The sequence below is a fragment of the Cnephaeus nilssonii genome (genome assembly GCF_951640355.1).
Source record: "Cnephaeus nilssonii genome assembly, chromosome: 7".
In the NCBI taxonomy this organism is placed as follows: domain Eukaryota; kingdom Metazoa; phylum Chordata; class Mammalia; order Chiroptera; family Vespertilionidae; genus Cnephaeus; species Cnephaeus nilssonii.
In genome coordinates this window covers 47,547,134-47,565,687 of record NC_137078.1, presented here as the reverse complement: position 1 = coordinate 47,565,687, position 18,554 = coordinate 47,547,134, and the positions used below count along the sequence as shown (strand labels likewise).

Sequence of the window (18,554 nt, the reverse complement as noted above, 5' to 3'; positions counted from 1 at the left end):
ACTCTCTAACCAACTGAGCTATTGTGGTAAAATGTACATAGTGCAAAACTTACCATTTTGACCATTTTTAAATGTGCAGTTCAGTAGCATTAGGGTATATACATTGTTGTACAGCCAGTCTCCAGAACTTTTATCTTCTAAAACTGAAGCTCTACAGCCATTAAACTGCAACTCTATATTCCTCTCCCCGCCAACCCCTGAAACCACCACTCTTACTTTCTGTTTCTAAGAATTTGACTACTCTAAGTATCTTATAAGTGGAATTATACAGTATTTGTCTTTTTGTGACTGGCTTACTTTACCTAGCATAATGTCCTCAGGGTTCATTCACATTCAGGTCTGTGTCAGAATCTTCTTCTTTTCCAGGTTGAATAACATTTGATTGTATGTATACACCACATTTTGTTTATTTATTCGTCTTATTGCTGGACACTTGGGTTGCTTCCATCTTTTGGCTATTCTGAATAATATTGTTATGTGCATGGCTGTACAGATACCTATTTTTTGATATCCCTCCTATCAATTCTTTTGGGTATATACCTAGAAATGAAATTGCTGAATCATATGGTAATTCTATTTTTAATTTTTGGAGGAACGACCATACTCTCTTCCATAATAGCTGCACTATTTTTCATTTCTACCAGCAACACAAAAAACTTCCAGTTTCTTATAACATCCTTGCTAACATTTGTTATTTTCTGTTTTTTGGATAGTAGCCACCATAATGGGTGTGAATTGGTATCTTATGGTATTCTTCCCCCCTCCCCCCCGCCCCAAATATTGATTTTTTGACACCAGAGAAAGAGGAAGGGCAAGAGAGAGAGATACAAAGGGAAACATTGATCTGAGATACAAAGGGAAACATTGATCTGCTGCTCCACCCATGTATGCATTCATTGGTTGATTTCTGTATGTGCTTTGACAGGGATCAAACTCAAAACTTTGGGTATCTGGTCATTGTGGTTTTGATTTGCATTTCTCTAGTGACTAGTGATGTTTAGCATCTTTTCATGTGTTTATTATCCATGGCAACAGTGTTTTTATTCTTAATATTTGCTTCTAATTCAATTTGTACTTTTATTGTATTAAATAAAAATATACAGATAGAAAGTAGCATTTAGTTCACTAAACTTACACTATTTTATCAAATCCAAGATGATCATTTCTCACATTTCTAAAACCTGCTTGCATCTTAAAATAGTTTCTTAGATTGATGAAACATACAAAGTGTAATTTTATATATCTAGGAAAGGATGTTTCACAGATAAGACGAGAATAATTATGAGTGTAGTACTTACTGCTTAGTGTTCACTATGTTTAAGACATTTTTTAGGTCTTTTATATATATAACTAGAGACCCGTTTCACGAAGATTTGTGCAATAGGCCTTTCTTCACCTGGCTGCCGGCACGGGTTTTCCTCCGTCACCCGGGACCCAGGCCTTTGCTCTGGCCATCGCCTTCTGCCTTCACTCCAGGCGGAGTCTTCACAGGCTTCGCTGACTCCGGCTCGTGTCTGCAGGCTTCACTCTGGCTGGAGTCTTTGCTTCGCTCCAGCCAGAGTGCTGCTCCTGTAGCTCCCTCCACCTCCTACCCTCCCCCTCATAGCAGACGTCCTGCCCTGCCCGGCTGCTCTGCGCCTGGAGCGGCTGGGGGGGCAGGGCCGCCGCCATCTTTGTCCTGCTAATTTGCATATTCCTTCCTGCTTGGCTGGTGGGCATCATGGAGGTACAGTCAATTTGCATGTTTCTCTTTTATTAGTGTAGATGTCTCTAATCCTCAAAATCACCCTGGAATTTAGATATCATCTTCATTTTATAGATCTGGAAGCTTCAAGAGCTTAATTAGCTTGTTTAAAATTGCATATATAATATGGGATTTGAGGTTGTACCTCTTTGACCCCGAAACCCATTTTCTCCCTTTTTTCTTTCTTTCCTTTCCTTTTTTAGGATTATATGCTTAAAGTAAAATTGAAAAATATGGAAAAGAATTGAAGAGAAGATAGAAATTACCAACAATTTATCTATAAAAGCTTATTTTATACTTTCTTTGGGTCTTTTATTTCTGCATATGTCTCTATGGCCCCCCTGCAACTGCCCCAACCCCCAGTGTTCCCATTCAAGATTATAAAGTTGTATATTTGAGCATTTTTTCTGTCATTAAAAATTCTTTATGAATATAAATGTACTATAGTTTATTGTATGTTTCTCTATTTTGTGTTTTTGGGTTGTTTTAGCAGTTCAATATTTATATATAAACTAGAGGCCCAGTGCACAAATTTGTGCATGGGTGGGGTCCAGCTGGCCTGTCCCAATGGGGGCCCATCGGCCCGGCCAGCCAGGGGATGGGCCGGCAGGGTGGGTGGTGCCGATCAGAGCCTGGATCAGGCTGGTTGGCTGCTGCAGTGAGTGTCATAGCCACTGGTCGTTCTGGTTGTTCCGCTGGTCCAGTCTATGGGCTTTTATATATATAGATCTCTGTTTAATTTTTAGATTTTTATTAAGGTGGATTCCTAGAGATGAAAATATTGAGTGTAAGTGTTTGGTACTTGTTCTTTTATTTGTTTATATTATTATACTATTTGGATGACATTTTAAAAGATCAGCAAATGAAATACAGTCATTTGTAACAACATGGATGGACCTTGAGATTATTATGCTAAGTGAAATAGGTCAATCAGAAAAAGCTAAGAACCATATGATTTCACTCATAAAACTGAAACTCATGGACACAAACAGCAGAGTGGTAGTTGCCAGAGGGAAGGGGGTGGAGGGTGAAGGGCTCCCTAATATATAGTGACTAGAGGCCCAGTGCATGATTAAATCATGCACGTGTAGGGTCCCCTACACACTTTCGCTTTCGATCACGGGGGAGCTGGGTGCCTGTCTGCTGGTGCACCAGGCACCCAGCTCCCACGCTTTCGCTTTCGATCGCGGGGTAGTTGGGTGCCTGTCCGTTGCTGCACCGGGCCTTTCAGAAGCCTCCGGCACGGCGGAGGCTTCTGAAAGGCCCGGTGCACCAGCGGACAGGCACGCAGCTCCCACGCTTTTGATGGTCCGCGGCGGGACGTGAGCTTGCTGCCCCAGAGGCCCCTTCTGTGCCACAGCACAGCCATGGCGCAGACGCTGAGCTCGCGCCGCTGCTGGCAAAGCGAGCTCAGCGTGCCGCCCGCCCAATCGGCCACCCCAAGTCCCGCCCCCCGCTCCTCCTGGCCAATCGTGGGCATAGCGAAGGTACGGTCAATTTGCATATTTGTCTATTATTAGGTAGGATGGGAGAAGATTTAACTTTGGGTGGTGGGCACACAGTGCAATATACGGATCTTCTAACATAGATAGCCACACCTGAAACCTGTATGATCATATTAACCAATGTCACCCAATAAATTTAATTAAAAAATAATAAAGAACTTAAATGATTAAAATGAATGAATTTATGAATGAAAAGATCAGCAACAAGACATAGCAGCACCACTGTGTGTAAAGCACTGTGCTAGATAGTTTAAGTACATTTACAAATTCATTTAATCCTTAAAATGATCCTAAAATACTATTATTATTATTAGTTGTTGTTGTTAATCCTCAAATGAGGATATTTTTCCCATTCCTTTTCAGAGAGTAGAAGGGAGGAAGGAAGGGAGGGGAGGAGAGAGAGAAACATTGATGTGAGAGAGATACATCTACTGGTTGCTTCCTGACCTGGACAGAGAACGAACCCCCAACCCAGGTACATGCCCTTGACTAGGAATCGAACTGAGACCCTTTGGTGCATGGGCTGACACTCTAACCACTGAGCAACAGTGGCCAGGATTGATTTTTTGGAAAAAAATTTATTTTTTTAATCTTCACCTGAGGATCTTGAGAGAAAGAGAGAGAGAGAGAGAGAGAGAGAGAGAGAGAGAGAGGAGAAACAACGATGTGAGACACATTGATTGGTTGCCTTCCACATGCTCCTTGACTGGGGCCAGGGATTGAACCTACATGCCCTTGACCAGGAATCAAACTGGGGATCCTTTGGTGTGCAGGCCAACACTCTAACCACTGAGTATACCAGCGAAGGCAGTAATATTATTATTTAAAATTTATTTTTTTTAATAGCTAAGACATTTACATAGTTCAAAAATCAAAACCACACATACATATATATACATGGAGATGTTTTACTCTATCTCAATCCCTTCTACTTAATATCTTACAGGGTTTCTTTATTCAAATATCAGCAAAACAATTATGTATTCTTATTTTCTCCTCTTTCTTATAGAAGGTAGCAGACAGTAGCATACCTGTGTTCTTGTTTTTTTTGTACACTTAAGTTATATCCTAGATATCTTTCCATGTTAATGTATATGTAGATCTTCTTTTTCTTTTTTTATTCTTACAGCTACATAATGTCTCTGTATGTAGTGGGCCTTTGGATTTCTGATTTTATATCATTACAAAACAGTGTTGTAGTGAATAAGTGAATAAACTTGATATACTTCAATTCATACAGGTATAGGTATAGGAAAAATTTTTAGACTTATGATTTCTGGGTCAAAGAGTACATAAACTTTTGAATTTTGATGGATATTACTAAATTGCCCTCCATAAGAATAGCATTGTTTTATACTCCCCAAATGTTGGGATTTTTGCCAACTGATAGGTGAGAATGGTATTTCACCATAGTTTTAATTTTAATTTTTATTATATGTTATGTTGAGCATCTTTTCATAGATTTAAGAGCAATTTATATTAAGTATGAACATTTTGAAGGTTTTTAAAAAATATTTTTAATTGATTTTTAGAGAGAGGGGAAGAGAAAAGGAAAGAGAGAGAGAAACATTGATGTGAGAGTTGATCAGCTGCCTCCTGCATGCCCCCACCCCCCACTTGCAATTGAGCCTGCAACCCCAGCATGAGGCCCAACTGGGAATTGAACCAGCAACCTTTCTGTATATGGGACGATGCCCAACCAACTGAGCTACACTGGTCAGGGTGAAGTTTTACTTATTTTTTAACATTGGTAAATTACTTTCCAGATTGGCTATACCAATCTACAATCTCACTAGTTAGTAATATTTGACAATGCCTATTTATTTGCAGCCTAGAAATTAAAAAAAATTATTAGCATTTTATATTTCTTTTTTATGAATTATTTTTGTATCCTTTGCCATACTAGTTTTATTATACCACCTGCTTTTCAATCCTGGAAATACATTTATGAGGCTAGGACTATTGTCCAACTTGTTTCATGGGATATTTAAAAAGTAATATAAAGAATTGTTGCAGATATATTTACTCTCAGTCATGGTACTTAGTATCCAAAACTCATTCCATTGTATAGAATGCACTAAGTGTGTCAGAAACTGTAGCCGATGGACCCAGTCAGGGCTACCATCTATTTTTGTAAGTAAAGTTTTATTGGTACACAGCCATGCTCATTTGTTAATGTTTTATCTGTGTTTGCTTTTGCATTAACAGCAGAGTTAAGTAGTTGCAGTAAAGATCGTATGTTCCACAAGCCTAAAATATTTACTATCTGACATTTATCAAAAAGTTTGTTGACCCCTGTATTAAGAGAGCAGACTATAATTTGAATACCAAGAAAGGACCAGGAAAAAAGGTCAGTCTTGTTTGGACAGTTTAGTAGTATTAGAATTGGACTATTTATGAAAAAGAAATTTTTTTGTTCATTAGTTCAGCCTCCAAAAGTTGACAATCCATGTTGGGTGTAATTTAGTTATATAATTAACTAGAGGCCTGGTGCCCGGATTCATGCACTGGTGGGATCCCTTGGCCTGGCCTGCGGGAATCGGGCCAAAACCCATGCATATAAGATCTTTGGTTAATCTCTTCCTGCCTTCCCCCCTCCCTCCTGACATTCATCAGTCTGTTCCATGTTTCCATGCCTGTGCGTTGAGCGTCTGCCCCCTGGTGGTCAGTGCACATCATAGCTACCGGTCAAATGGTCAAACGGTCAGACATTTAGCATGTTAGACTTTTATATATATATAGATTATAATAATGTAATATCATTTTATTATATAACATAATAATAGTGAGATATGTCATTGTGACTGAAGTAATTTCAACACATGATACATAACCTGCATGGATTTAAACACATCTTGTCTGATGCATTTTGATTCATGTTCCAACACTGGAATTGTGTGATTGAGTAACTTTGGCAAGTTACTTAACCTCTTTAAAGAAATTTTTATCTACAGTGTCCAGCACACAGTAAAGATGAGTGAGCATCTCAATAAATATTCACTCCTATTTTATTTCCCTATTTTATTTATTTAAGGAATAATACATTTTCCAAGTATTTTTCTTTTTTAAAAAATATATTGATTTTTTTACAGAGAGGAAGGGAGAGGGATAGAGAGTTAGAAACATTGATGAGAGAGAAACATCGATTCAACTGCCTCCTGCACACTCCCTACTGGGGATGTGACCGCAACCAAGGTACATGCCCTTGACCGGATTCGAACCTGGGACCCTTCAGTCCGCAAGCCGATGCTCTATCTACTGAGCCAAACCAATTATTTTTGTTTCATTTAATGAACACATACTCTAAACAAAATACTTAAGTCTCTTTAGCTTCTGCAATTTTCTTAAGGGTCATTTTGGTATATTACAATGTATCATGTTAATACAAACAAACTCTATTTTTCCGTTGGAAAAGGGTAAATAGTTTAGCTGATTGTCCAAAATCAGAGTGGAGTGAGAGAGACTAGGAATTAACTAAACACTTAAAAGTAAAAATCTGTCTAAATGCAGTGTGGTATTCTGAATTGGTCCTGGAATAGAAAAGAACAATAGTAGGAAAACTGGTGAAAGTAGAATAGGGCTATAGCTCTTTCTTTTTTAAATTGATGAGAGAGAGAGAGAGAGAGAGAGAGAGAGAGAGAGAGAGAGAGAGAGAGAGATTCACTGCTCCACCGCTCCACCCATCGATGCATTCATTGGTTGCATCTTGTATGTGCCCTGATTGGGGACTGAACTGGAATCCTTGTTTTATCAGGACAACACTCTAACCAACTGAGCTACCTGGCCAGGGCAAGGTCTATAGTTAATAATAATGTGCTAATGTTAATTTTTTAGTTTTGACAAGAGTACTATGGTTATATAAGATATTAATATCAGAGATGTGGGAACTTTTTGAGCGATGTGGGAACTTTCTCTACTATCTTTGCAACTTTTCTGTAAATGTAAAGTTATTCCGAAATAAGATGTTTGTTACACTAAAATATTAAGAGCTCACATTTTTTGAATGTCTGCTTGTGTCAGATATTATTTTATATGTGTCATCTCCTTTTATAACAACCGTATGAGGAAGATATTAATATCCCCATTTTCCAGAGTTTGCAGTTAGCATGTGACTTGTGGTATGTTCCAGTTGTCAGAGAGATTTATTCAAAATAAATGTATTAAGCATCACTGTGTTTCAGTCAAGCTCCAAAGTGTTGAGCAAGATCTAGATGTAGTCCCTGCACTGAGAGTTAGCTTAGAACCCTCCCACAAACAAACAAACAAACAAAAAACAAAAAAGGAAGTAGAAAGAAAAGGTGTGTGGTAAGTACTGCGTTGGACTTAAAGGAATACATCAATTTAATTCTAATGAGAAGTTTATGCTGTGTAAAGTGAAACAAGGTTATTGGAGCCGAAGACTTGTATGTAACCAAATAACTATTCTGTTTCCAGAGAACATTAGATGAGGGAGGAAAACTTGACAAGAACATTAAACAGTGGCATCAGGTTATGGAGGGGGGAGGATTGTGCAATATGAGCACAAGGAACAGGGTCTTATTCCTTTCTTTTTATTCTCAGCGTGTGGCCCATAAGTTGATGTTCAATGCATGTTGAATGAATTAGGACACATGTCTAGTTTGCATTTTGCCTGGAGGTAAGGAAATGAGATGCTGTATTTCCAGTGTTTCAGGCAATGGTATAGAAGTATTTGACTTTTCCTGTGAGGGGAAAAAGTAACAAATGAAAAGTGATAGGCAGAAGTAATATTAGAGACTTTCAAATCTTGTGTTGTCTAGATTACTTAGGATAAACATTTTTCCCTGGGAAATTTGCCTTATTTTTGTCATGGAAAGGTTTCTTTTTTTCATGAGATTAGGACCGTAAACTTTAATGGGAATTTTATGTAAAAATAATATATAACATAAAAATAGAATTTTGATTTTACACCCAGCCAGCATGGCTCAGTGGTTGAGTGTTGACCTATGAACCAGGAGGTCACGGTTCAATTCCCAGTTGGGGCACATACCCGGACTACGAGCTCGATCCCCAGTGTGGGGTGTGCAGGAGGCAGCCTATCAATGATTCTCTCTCATCATTGATGTTTCTATCTCTCTCTCCCTCTCCTTTCCTCTCTAAAAGTGTTCCACTATCATCAGGACTGATTCTACTAACATGACAAAAACTAGCCTCCTTATCCGTCTTACACACAATTTCACCTATTAATCTAAACCTCCTAATTATATCCTTATTATCAATTGCAATTGGAGGTTGAGGAAGATTAAATCAAACACAGTTACGTAAAATTATGGCTTATTCATCTGTTGCTCATATAGGATAATTTCTATCTTAATTTATAATTCAACCATAACATTATTAAACCTATTTATCTATAATCTAATAACTACTACATTCATACTATCCATAATAATCAACCATAACAACCTCCTTATTCCACATATGAAACAAGATACCACTAATTACCACATTTACTGAAGAAATTATAAACTGGCATCATATACTTAAAGAAAGGCTCTCACTACAAGAGCCCCAGCGTTTGGCAGTGGAAAGGTACTAGTCCTCCCCCCATCTTTTATTTTTTTTTCCATCTTTTTTTTTTTTTTTAAGTTTTGTTTTTTTTTTTTACTTTAGAAGTAGGATATTCTTTTTTAAAAATATATTTTTATTGATTTCAGAGAGGAAGGGAAAGGGAGAGAGAGAAACATCAATGATGAGAGAGAATCATTGATCGGCTGCCTCCCGCACGCCTCCCACTGGGGATCGATCTCGCAACCCAGGCATATGCCCCTGACTGGAATCAAACCCGAGAGCCTTCATTCCACAGGCTGATGCTCTACCCACTGAGCCAAGTCAGCTAGGGCTCTTTTTTAAAATATATTTTTACTAGAGACCTGGTGCACGAAATTTGTGCATGTGTGTGGGGGGGGTCCCCTCAGCCCAGTCTGCACCCTTTCCAATCTGGGACCCCTTGGGGGATGTCTGCTGGTTTGTCCGATTTCCGACAGTTGGAAATCCCTCTCACAATCCTAGACCACTAGCTCCTAATCGCTCACCTGCCTGCCTGCCTGCCTGGTTGCCTCTTACTATCCCCCTGCCGGCCTGGTTGCCCCTAACTGCCCCACTTGATGGCCTGGTCATCCCTCACTGCCCCCCTTGCCAGCCTAACCGCCCCCAATGCCCCCCCTGTCTGCCTGATCACTCCCAACTGCACCCACCCCCGCTGGCCTGGTTGCCTCTTAATGTCCCCCCTGCCGGCCTGGTTGCCCCCAACTGCCCCCCTCTGCTGGCCTGGTCACCCTAACTGCCCACCCCACTGGCCTGGTTGCCCCCAACTGCCCCCCCCCCCGCCGGCCTGGTTACCTCTCATGGCCCCCCCGCCGGCCTGGTTGCCCCACTCAACCTGCTTGTTCAGTCGTTTGGTCGTCCCTCACTAACCCCCCTGCCGGCCTGGTCGCCCCATGCAGCCTGCTGTTCAGTCATTTGATTGTCCCTCACTAACCCCCCTGCCGGCCTGGTTGTAGGCAGCCATCTTGTGAGGGCATGAGGATCAATTTGCATATTACCTCTTTATTATGTAGGATTAGATAGGATTAGATAGGCAGTGGAAAGGTACTAGTCCTCCCCCCAACTTTTTTTTTTTTAAGTTTTGTTGTTTTTTTACTTTAGAAGTAGGATATTCTTTTTTTTAAATATATTTTTATTGATTTCAGAGAGGAAGGGAAAGAGAGAGAGAGATAGAAACATCAATGATGAGAGAGAATCATTGATCGGCTGCCTCCCGCATGCCTCCCACTGGGGATCAATCCTGCAACCCAGGCATATGCCCCTGACCGGAATCAAACCTGAGAGCCTTCACTTCACAGACTGATGCTCTACCCACTAAGCCAAGCTGGCTAAGGCTCTTTTTTAAAATATATTTTTACTAGAGACCTGGTGCACGAAATGCCTTCCATTGGGAGAGGGAGAGAGAAATGGAAACATCAATGATGAGAGAGAATCATTGATTGGCTGCCTCCTCCACACTCCCTACTGGGGATGGAGCCTGCAATCTGGGCATGTGCCCTGCCCAGGAATCGAGCATCGAACTGTGACCTCCTGGTTCATAGGTTGATGCTCAACCACTGAACCACGCCAGCCAGGGCAAGATTTGTATTTTCTGTATTCCCAGTGCTTCCTGATCAATGGAAGGCATTTCCTAAATGCTTATGGAATATAATTAGTACAATTAGATTTTATTTTAATTTTTATAGCACAGTCCTAGTACATTGTAAGATGCTGAGAATTTGTTGATTAATTCACAAATCAAATGGCTTATTCAGATGCTTTTAGAAATTGAGTTAATGTATGTTTGTCTAAATTTCTAGATGGTTAAAAAAATCGGTTCATTGAGAAGGTCTGATTTAATCATTCCAATAATGAAAAATCTTGCTATCATTCAGGCGGAATATTTAGTTGCATGAATTAATTCTTAGTTATTCAACAAATATTAATGAGGTTGAATTATGTTATGCTCCTCTTGATTCCTTGGGTAATATTACTTACCTGAGAACTTCAGAGCAGTGGGTAAAAAATTACTACATTTCCTTTTTTTTGGTGGGAGGGTTGGCTCTAAAATTCAAATTGAGCTAATTGCATTGAATGAATAAATATTACCTGGGTAGTATTTAGTACTAGATTAGCTTAAGAATAATTTTAAATTTTATGTCTTTATTTTAAGTGAACAAATAAAAGATGTTTTTCTCAACCTACTGCATCTTTTTCAGATCAGGTTTTCACCGGTAGCTAAAAAGTTGATTGTGGTAACTGCAGTGACTGCCGTATCTGTAATTTTTCTGGCCCATCACTTTAAAAGAAGACGTGGGAAGAAGAAAGGAAAAACATTACCATGGGAACCAGAGCACCTCATACTTGAATACACTAGAAGAGCAGCATCAGAAAAAGGTATGTAGAAATAGCTAAATTAAGTCTACAAAGGAAATGTTTTATGTAAATCATAACTGAATGCAGTGATTTCAGTGGTTTAGTCTCCAAAATTTCCTTCCTTAATATTTAACTCACAAGTAATGCAGATTAATTTTAGACAAATTAGGAAATACAGATGAGCAAATAGAAGAAATTAAAACCACTGGAAACTTTGCTCCCCGGAAATAACTACTGTTAATATTTTGGCATATGTCCGTTTATATTTCCTTTTAAATATCATATTGAGAAAAAAACAACAACAAAAAAAAGAAAAACAAATAAAGATAATATTGAGACATAAAATTTTATACAGTAGTCTCCCCTATCCATGGTTTTGCTTTTTATAGTTTCAGTTACCTTCAGTCAACCATCAGAAAATATTAAATGGAAAGTTCCAGAGATAAACAATTGATAAGTTTTAAATTGTGTGCCGATCTGAGTAGTGTGATGAAATTGTATGCTGTCCTGATTCATCTGGCCTGGGACAGAGTCATCCATTTGTCCCCCACATCACGCTATATATGCTACCGGCCTTTTAATCACCTGGTAGCCATTTCACTTATCACATTGACTGTCACGGTATCAGAGTGCTTGTGTTCAAGTAACCCTTATTTTACTTAATAATGACCCCGAAGCACAAGAGTAATGATTTGACAATTTGCATGTGCCAAAGAGAAACCATAAAGTATGTGTGTATAGGGAAAAACAGTGTATATATATAGATATATGTATATATCTATATATATGCACATACATATAAATATAGTTCAGTACTATTCGTGTTTTAAGGCATCCACTGTGCATCTTGTACTGTATTATGTACAAGAAAATGATTTATATATTTTATTTATTTATATTTTTATTGATATTCAGAGAGGGAGAGAAAGATAGAAACATCAGTGATGAAAGAGAATCATTGATTGGCTGGCTCTTGCACACCCCCTACTGGGGAATCAAGCCCACAACTCAGGCATGTGCCCTGACTAGGAATCTAACCGTGACCTCCTGGTTCATGAGTTGATGCTCAAGCAGCTGAGCCACCTGGCCAGGGGAGGTTCAGAGTTTTCAATATTTTTATATTAATTGCATTAGATAATCAAATACTGCCCTAATTAATTAGATGAATGTTTTATTCTTCATTTAAGAATCAGATTTTAGCAATGTTAAAAACATTGTATAAAGATGTAGATTTTAATATTGGTGTACATTTAATAATTTATATAATTGAATGAAATATGTTTTAAGATCAGCTTTGTGAATTAATATAACATAAACTTTGAAATTTTACCTGAAATTTATCATTGGACTTATGATACTTTTAATATTTATGTTTGTTTGGTAGGTTCAAGTTGTTCCAGTAGCAGACAGAATTTGACATTATCTTTAAGTTCTGTCAAAGACAAAGGATCTCAGTCTTGTAACTATGCTAATGGAGGACTTTTCAGTAAATACTCAGGTTCTGCACAAAGTTTGGCCTCTGTAAGTAAAGAAGAAAATTCATTATTCTTTTAAGTTTATCTATTGGTTTAAATGTTATACAATTACAGTAGCTCTTAATATGGAAAGAACCTTAAAAAAATCTGATTGAGCTTGTTGTCTTCAGGCAAATGAAATTATCCTTTTGCTAACTATTTAGCCAGTTTGCTTCCAGGTTTTTTGAGTAAGTGATGTGGTTTCATGGGGTCCTATAAAAATGGTGGTGATATGGAAATGTTGCTTCAAAGCTACATGTTCTGCAAAAAGCTGGAAGATGCATCCAGACTTTGTACTAGGTCACAAAACTCACTTGATGAGTCTGCTTAGGTAAAAATGTTAGATTCACTGTAGCCAAGTATGGAGTTTCTCACCTCTGTCTTTGGAGTATTATTATAGTATTAGAGGCCCAGTGCATGAAATTTGTGCACTGGTGGGGGTGGGGTGGGGTGGGGGACTGTCCCTCAGCCCGGTCTGCACCCTCTTGCAGTCCGGGAGCCTTCAGGGGATGTCCGACTGACAGCTTAGGTCCGCTCCCCATGAGCAGCAGGCCTAAGCCAGCAGTCGGACATCCTTAGTGCTGCCACAGAGGTGGGAGAGGCTCCCACCACCGCTGCTGTGCTCGCTAGCTGTGAGCCCTGTGGGAGCATACTGACCACCAGGGGTCAGCTCCTGCGTTGAGCTTCTGCCCCCTGCTGGTCAGTGCACACCATAGCGACTGGTCATTCCTCCATTCTGTCGATTTGCACATTAGCCTTTTATTATATAGGATTGATTGACAAGTGAGGAATGAAGTTACTGTTTGTTTAAATCTAGTATAGTTTAAAATTATTTTAAAAATCGGTAGTATATGCATTTGTTAAATAAAGAAGCAAGAAATGTACAGTGAAAGATGTGTTCCTGATCCTCTCAATCCCTCCCCCCGCCCTTGAGACAAACTGACATTTTCTTATGTATATAATCTTTCAGGGAGTGCATGCCTCTACCATCATATATATTCATTTATTTTTTTATTTTTTGTATTGATTTCAGAGAAAGGAAGGGAGAGGGAGAGAAAGAGAGAAACATCGATTGGCTGTCTCTTGCACGCTTCTTACTGGGGATAGAACCTGCAACTCTGACATGTGCCCTGATGGGGTATCAAACCTGTGACACCTCCTGGTGCATAGAATGACGCTCAACCAACTGAGCCACACCAGCTGGGCTCGTGTGTATTCATTTAAAAAAATAGTTTACAGTACACCATATTTTGTTCTGTACCTTCTATATTTTGTTAGAATATATAGCTGCCCCCCCCTTTTTTTTCAAGGTATTTTATTATTTTTCAGTGTTTTTTTTTTATTTCAAGAAAAACAATTTTAAATATAATAATGTCACATGCAATAAACCTTAATATTTCAAGAAAAACCATCTTAAATATAATAACGTTACATGCAATAAATATTAATATCTCAAGAAAAACGATTTTAAATATGATAAAGTTACATTCAGTAAACACCGATTATTCAAGAAAAATGACCTTACATATAAAATTACATGCAATAAACAATATTTCAAGGATAAAAGGATTTTAAGTATAATAATATTACCAAAACTGTACTAACATAGTATGATATCACAAAAGTTGTAGGAAATATTAAAAATTGGCAAAAACAGGATTACTTTTATTATGTTCTAGAATATTTTTCCCCCGTCTGGCTCTATTTTTGTTCACCAGTTTATGTTGTTCATTATATTCCACAAATGAGTGAGATCGTATGATATTTATCTTTTTCCAACTTGCTTATTTCACTTAGCATGATGCTTTTAAAGTCTATTTTGCCGGATATGAGTATTGCTACTCCAGCTTTTTTTTCTTTTCCATTTGCATGAAAATTTTTTTTCCATCCCTTCACTTTCATCCTGTGTGTGTCTTTTGTTTTGAGGTGGGTCTCTTGTAGACAGCATATAGTTGGGTCATGTTTTTGTATCCACTCAACTACCCTAAACTTTTTGATTGGAGCATTTAATCCATTTACATTTAGGGCTATTATTGAGAGGTACTTATTTATAGCCATTTTAATTCTGTATGGCTAGGTTTCTCTCTGTTTCTTCTTCTCAGCAATCCCTTACAGCAATCCCTTTAGCATTTCTTATAATACTGGCTTGGTGGTGATGAACTCCTTTAGCCTGTTTTTGTCTGGGAAGCTCTTTATTTAACTGTCTATTTTGAATAATAGCCTTGCTGGATATAGTAATCTTGGTCTCAGATCCTTGCTTTCCATTACCTTGAGTACTTCATGCCATTCCCTTCTGGCCTGTAGAGTTTCTGATGAGAAGTCAGGTGTCAGCCTTATGGGAGCTCCTTTGTAGGTAACAGTTTTCTTTTCTCTTGCTGCCTTTAAGATTCTCTCTTTGGCCCTAACTGGTTTGGCTCAGTGGATAGAGCGTCGGCCTGTGGACTCAAGGGTCCCAGGTTCGATTCCAGTCAAGGGCACCAAAAGAAAAAAGAAAAAAAAAAAAAAGATTCTCTCTTTGTCTTTAATTTTTGGCATTTTAATTATGATGTGTCTGGGCGTGGGTCTGTTTGGGTTCTTCTTGTTTGGGATTTTCTGTGCCTCCTGAACTTGTGTCTTTTTCCTTTACCAGGTTAGGGAAGTTTTCTACCATTATTTCTTCAAACACCTTCTCTATTCCTTTCTCCTTTTCTGCCTCTTTTGGCACACCTACTATTCTAATATTGTTATGTTTCACATTGTCCCACAGCTCCTTTAAGCTGTCCTGTTTTTTAATTGTTTCTCTTATTGGTTCTCTAATTTAGTGTTATTTTCAACTCTGTCTTCTAATTCACTGATTTGATCCTCAGCTTCCCCTAATCTGCTGTGTATTCCTTCCAATGTGTTCTTTATTTGTGTTGTGTCATTCTTTATCTCAGACTGTTCTTTTTTCATAGTTACTATATCCTTTTTCATACTGTTGTGCATTTTTAACATCATTACTCTGAACTCTGTTTCAGATAAATTTCTTTTTTTTAAAAAAATCAGAACAGCCTCTTTTATTTTATTTTTTTTCCAGTTTTTTTTTAAATTTAATAAATCTTTATTGTTCAGATTATTACAATTGTTCCTCTTTTTTTCCCCCATAGCTCCCCTCTACCAGGTTCCTACCTCACCCTCTGCCCTTACCTCCCCCCCATTGTCCTCATCCATAGGTGTACGCTTTTTGTCCAGTCTCTTCCTGCACCCCCCACTCCCCTTTTCCCCCGAGAATTGTCAGTCCACTCCCTTTCTATGCCCCTGATTCTATTATATTCACCAGTTAATACTGTTCATCAGATTTTTTATTCCCTTGGTTTTTAGATTCACTTGTTGGTAGATACGTATTTGTTGTTCATAATTTTTATCTTTATCTTTTTCTTCTTCCTCCTCTTCTTAAAGAATACCTTTCAGCATTTCATATAATTCTGGTTTGGTGGTGATGAACTCCTTTAGCTTTTTCTTATCTGTGAAGCTCTTTATCTGACCTTCAATTCTAAATGATAGCTTTGCTGGGTAGAGTAATCTTGGTTGTAGTTTCTTGCTATTCATCACTTTGAATATTTCTTGCCATTCCCATCTGGCCTGTATAGTTTCTGTTGAGAAATCAGCTGACAATCACATGGGTGCTTCCTTGTAGGTAACTAACTGCTTTTCTCTTGCTGCTTTTAATATTCTCTCTTTGTCTTTTGCTCTTGGCATTTTAATTATGATGTGTCTTGGTGTGGTCCTCTTTGGATTCCTCTTGGTTGGGGTTCTGTGTGCTTCCTGGACTTGTAAGTCTATTTCTTTCACCAAGTGGGGTAAGTTTTCTGTCACTATTTCTTCAAATAGGTTTTCAGTATCTTGCTCTCTCTCTTCTTCTGGGACCCCCATAATTCTGATGTTGGTACGCTTGAAGTTATCCCAGAGGCTTCTTACACTATCTTCATATTTTTGGATTCTTTTTTCTTTTTGCTTTTCCGGAGGAGTGTTTTTTGCTTCTTTGTATTCCAAATCTTTGACTTGATTCTTGCGATCCTCTAATCTGCTTTTAGGTCTCTGTATAATATTTTTTATTTCAGTCAGTGTATGCTTAATTTCTAGTTGATCCTTTTTCATATCCTCGAGGGTCTCATTAAATTTATCGGCCTTTTCTAGGAAATTTTTGAAAAACCTTACAACCGTGGTTTTGAATTCTATATCCAGTCTTTTGCTTTCCTTCATTTCCTTCATTTGTGACCTGCCTCTTTGTCTCCGCATTTTAGCTGCTTCCCTGAGTTGATGGAGTGGCTTTGTGTGCTAAGTGTCCTAGCAGGGCCCAGTGGCTCAGTCTCCCCAGTTACCTGAGGTGGACACTCTTGGTGTGCCCCTTTGTGGGCTGTGTGTGCAGTCTTGTTGTAGATAAGCCTAGATTGTTGTTAGTATCACTGCGGGGAGTTGACCTCCAGGCCAATTGGCTGTGAGGATCAGCTGTGTCTCCGCTGGGAGAGCTTCTGTGCTCAGCTTGGATGGGGCGGAGTCTCAGGGTGGGGCAGACAGCCTTGGTTTCCCGTCAGCCCCACCATAAGAGGCCCCTGTGTCTCAGTGTTCCGCTACAATGGCTGCACGCACCTCTGAGAGAAGGCTGCTCTCGAGTTTCGCCCACTGCCACACAGTCCAGTTTCTCCCCAAATGAGTCTGGGTACTGGAACTGGAGTTCAGTGCAGTCGGGAGGTTTTGTTTCCCTCCCGAACGAGGAAGCTAGCCGCGCGCTTGCTGCCCACCCTCTCCGCGCGCTGCGAGTAAGCCAGCTGCGTATTCAGCCGCCCGCCCTTTCCTCGTGCGCGCGGGTTTCCACACCTCTGCCCTCCACAGCTCCTCTGAGTCTCAGTGTCCTTTTCTCTTTCCTTCTTGTTGTAGAATTTACACCCAGCCAGCTTTCCGGTGGTTCTGGACGATGTCCGCTCTGTCTTCCAGTTGCAGTTTTGAAATTGTTGTGCGAGGCAGCAGTATAGGTGTTTACCTATGCTGCCATCTTGGTTTCTCCCTGTTTCAGATAATTTTCTTATCTTTGCTTCATTTATCTCTTCTTCTGGAGAATTTGCTAATTCTTTCATTTGGGGGTTGTTTCTTTGTTTCCTCATTTTGGTGGTCTGTTTGGGTTTGTGACTATGTTTTAGGTAGGTCCTCTATACCTCTCAATCTCTAGTGCAGGACAATGTTAAAGGCTGTTTCTAATTGGATCAGACAAAGACTCAAAGCCTCCAGAGACCGCCTCAGTCTACAGACTAATAGGATTCCGACTTGAATTGCCTCCAGGCAATCATCCTCAGGTGTGGTGAGAGTTTTGTTTTTTTTCAACAGGATGGGGCAGTTGCTTCTGCCTGTAGGCTAATTGTTACTTTTAATCTCTTAAGTGGCCTCTGGGCAAGGTGTTTTCCAATAGGGTGTGTAGACTGTCTTCTCCCCAGGCAAGGCAGATGTATATATGGCAAAGATGTCCTCAGGCAGCAGATGACTCAGCCCAGGAAACTTGGGGTGTCTGCCTTCTAAGCTTTATCCTGGGAGTCCCTGCTCTCACAGCTCCAGTCCACTTCACCCTCCCTCTGCTGAAGCACAAGGTGGGTGGTTCCACAGGGAATTTTTGTGCATTGGCCCTTTAAAATGGTGCCCGAACTTTCAGCTGCCACTTCCTGGCAGACAGCACCCCATTGCTTTTCATAGCTAGATGTTATGTCAGTTTGGTGCTCTCTGCTGGGGAGCCCAGCTTCGGGGTTAGATCCCAGAGTTCTCAGTGGCACCCCCCACAGCTGAGATATCTCTCCGGGACTTCAGTTGCTGTCTGTGGGTGCCCGGCCAGCCCTTTCACGCCTCCACCCCTCCTATCAGTCTCTA

General features: G+C 39.6%; 1 protein-coding gene across 3 annotated transcripts in view; it reads left to right on the top strand.

Annotated features, from left to right (window-relative positions):
* The window catches only part of MIGA1 (mitoguardin 1), a gene marked incomplete at its 5' end in the record, with an annotated part of 87,674 nt that overhangs the window by 10,539 nt on the left and 58,581 nt on the right, over nt 1-18,554 (top strand). For all 3 annotated transcript variants that reach the window (XM_079777373.1, XM_079777374.1, XM_079777372.1), the window contains 2 exons: nt 11,013-11,190; nt 12,554-12,690. In XM_079777373.1, the coding sequence (XP_079633499.1) occupies nt 11,013-11,190; nt 12,554-12,690 (315 nt within the window). The remainder of the gene's footprint in view (nt 1-11,012; nt 11,191-12,553; nt 12,691-18,554) is intronic.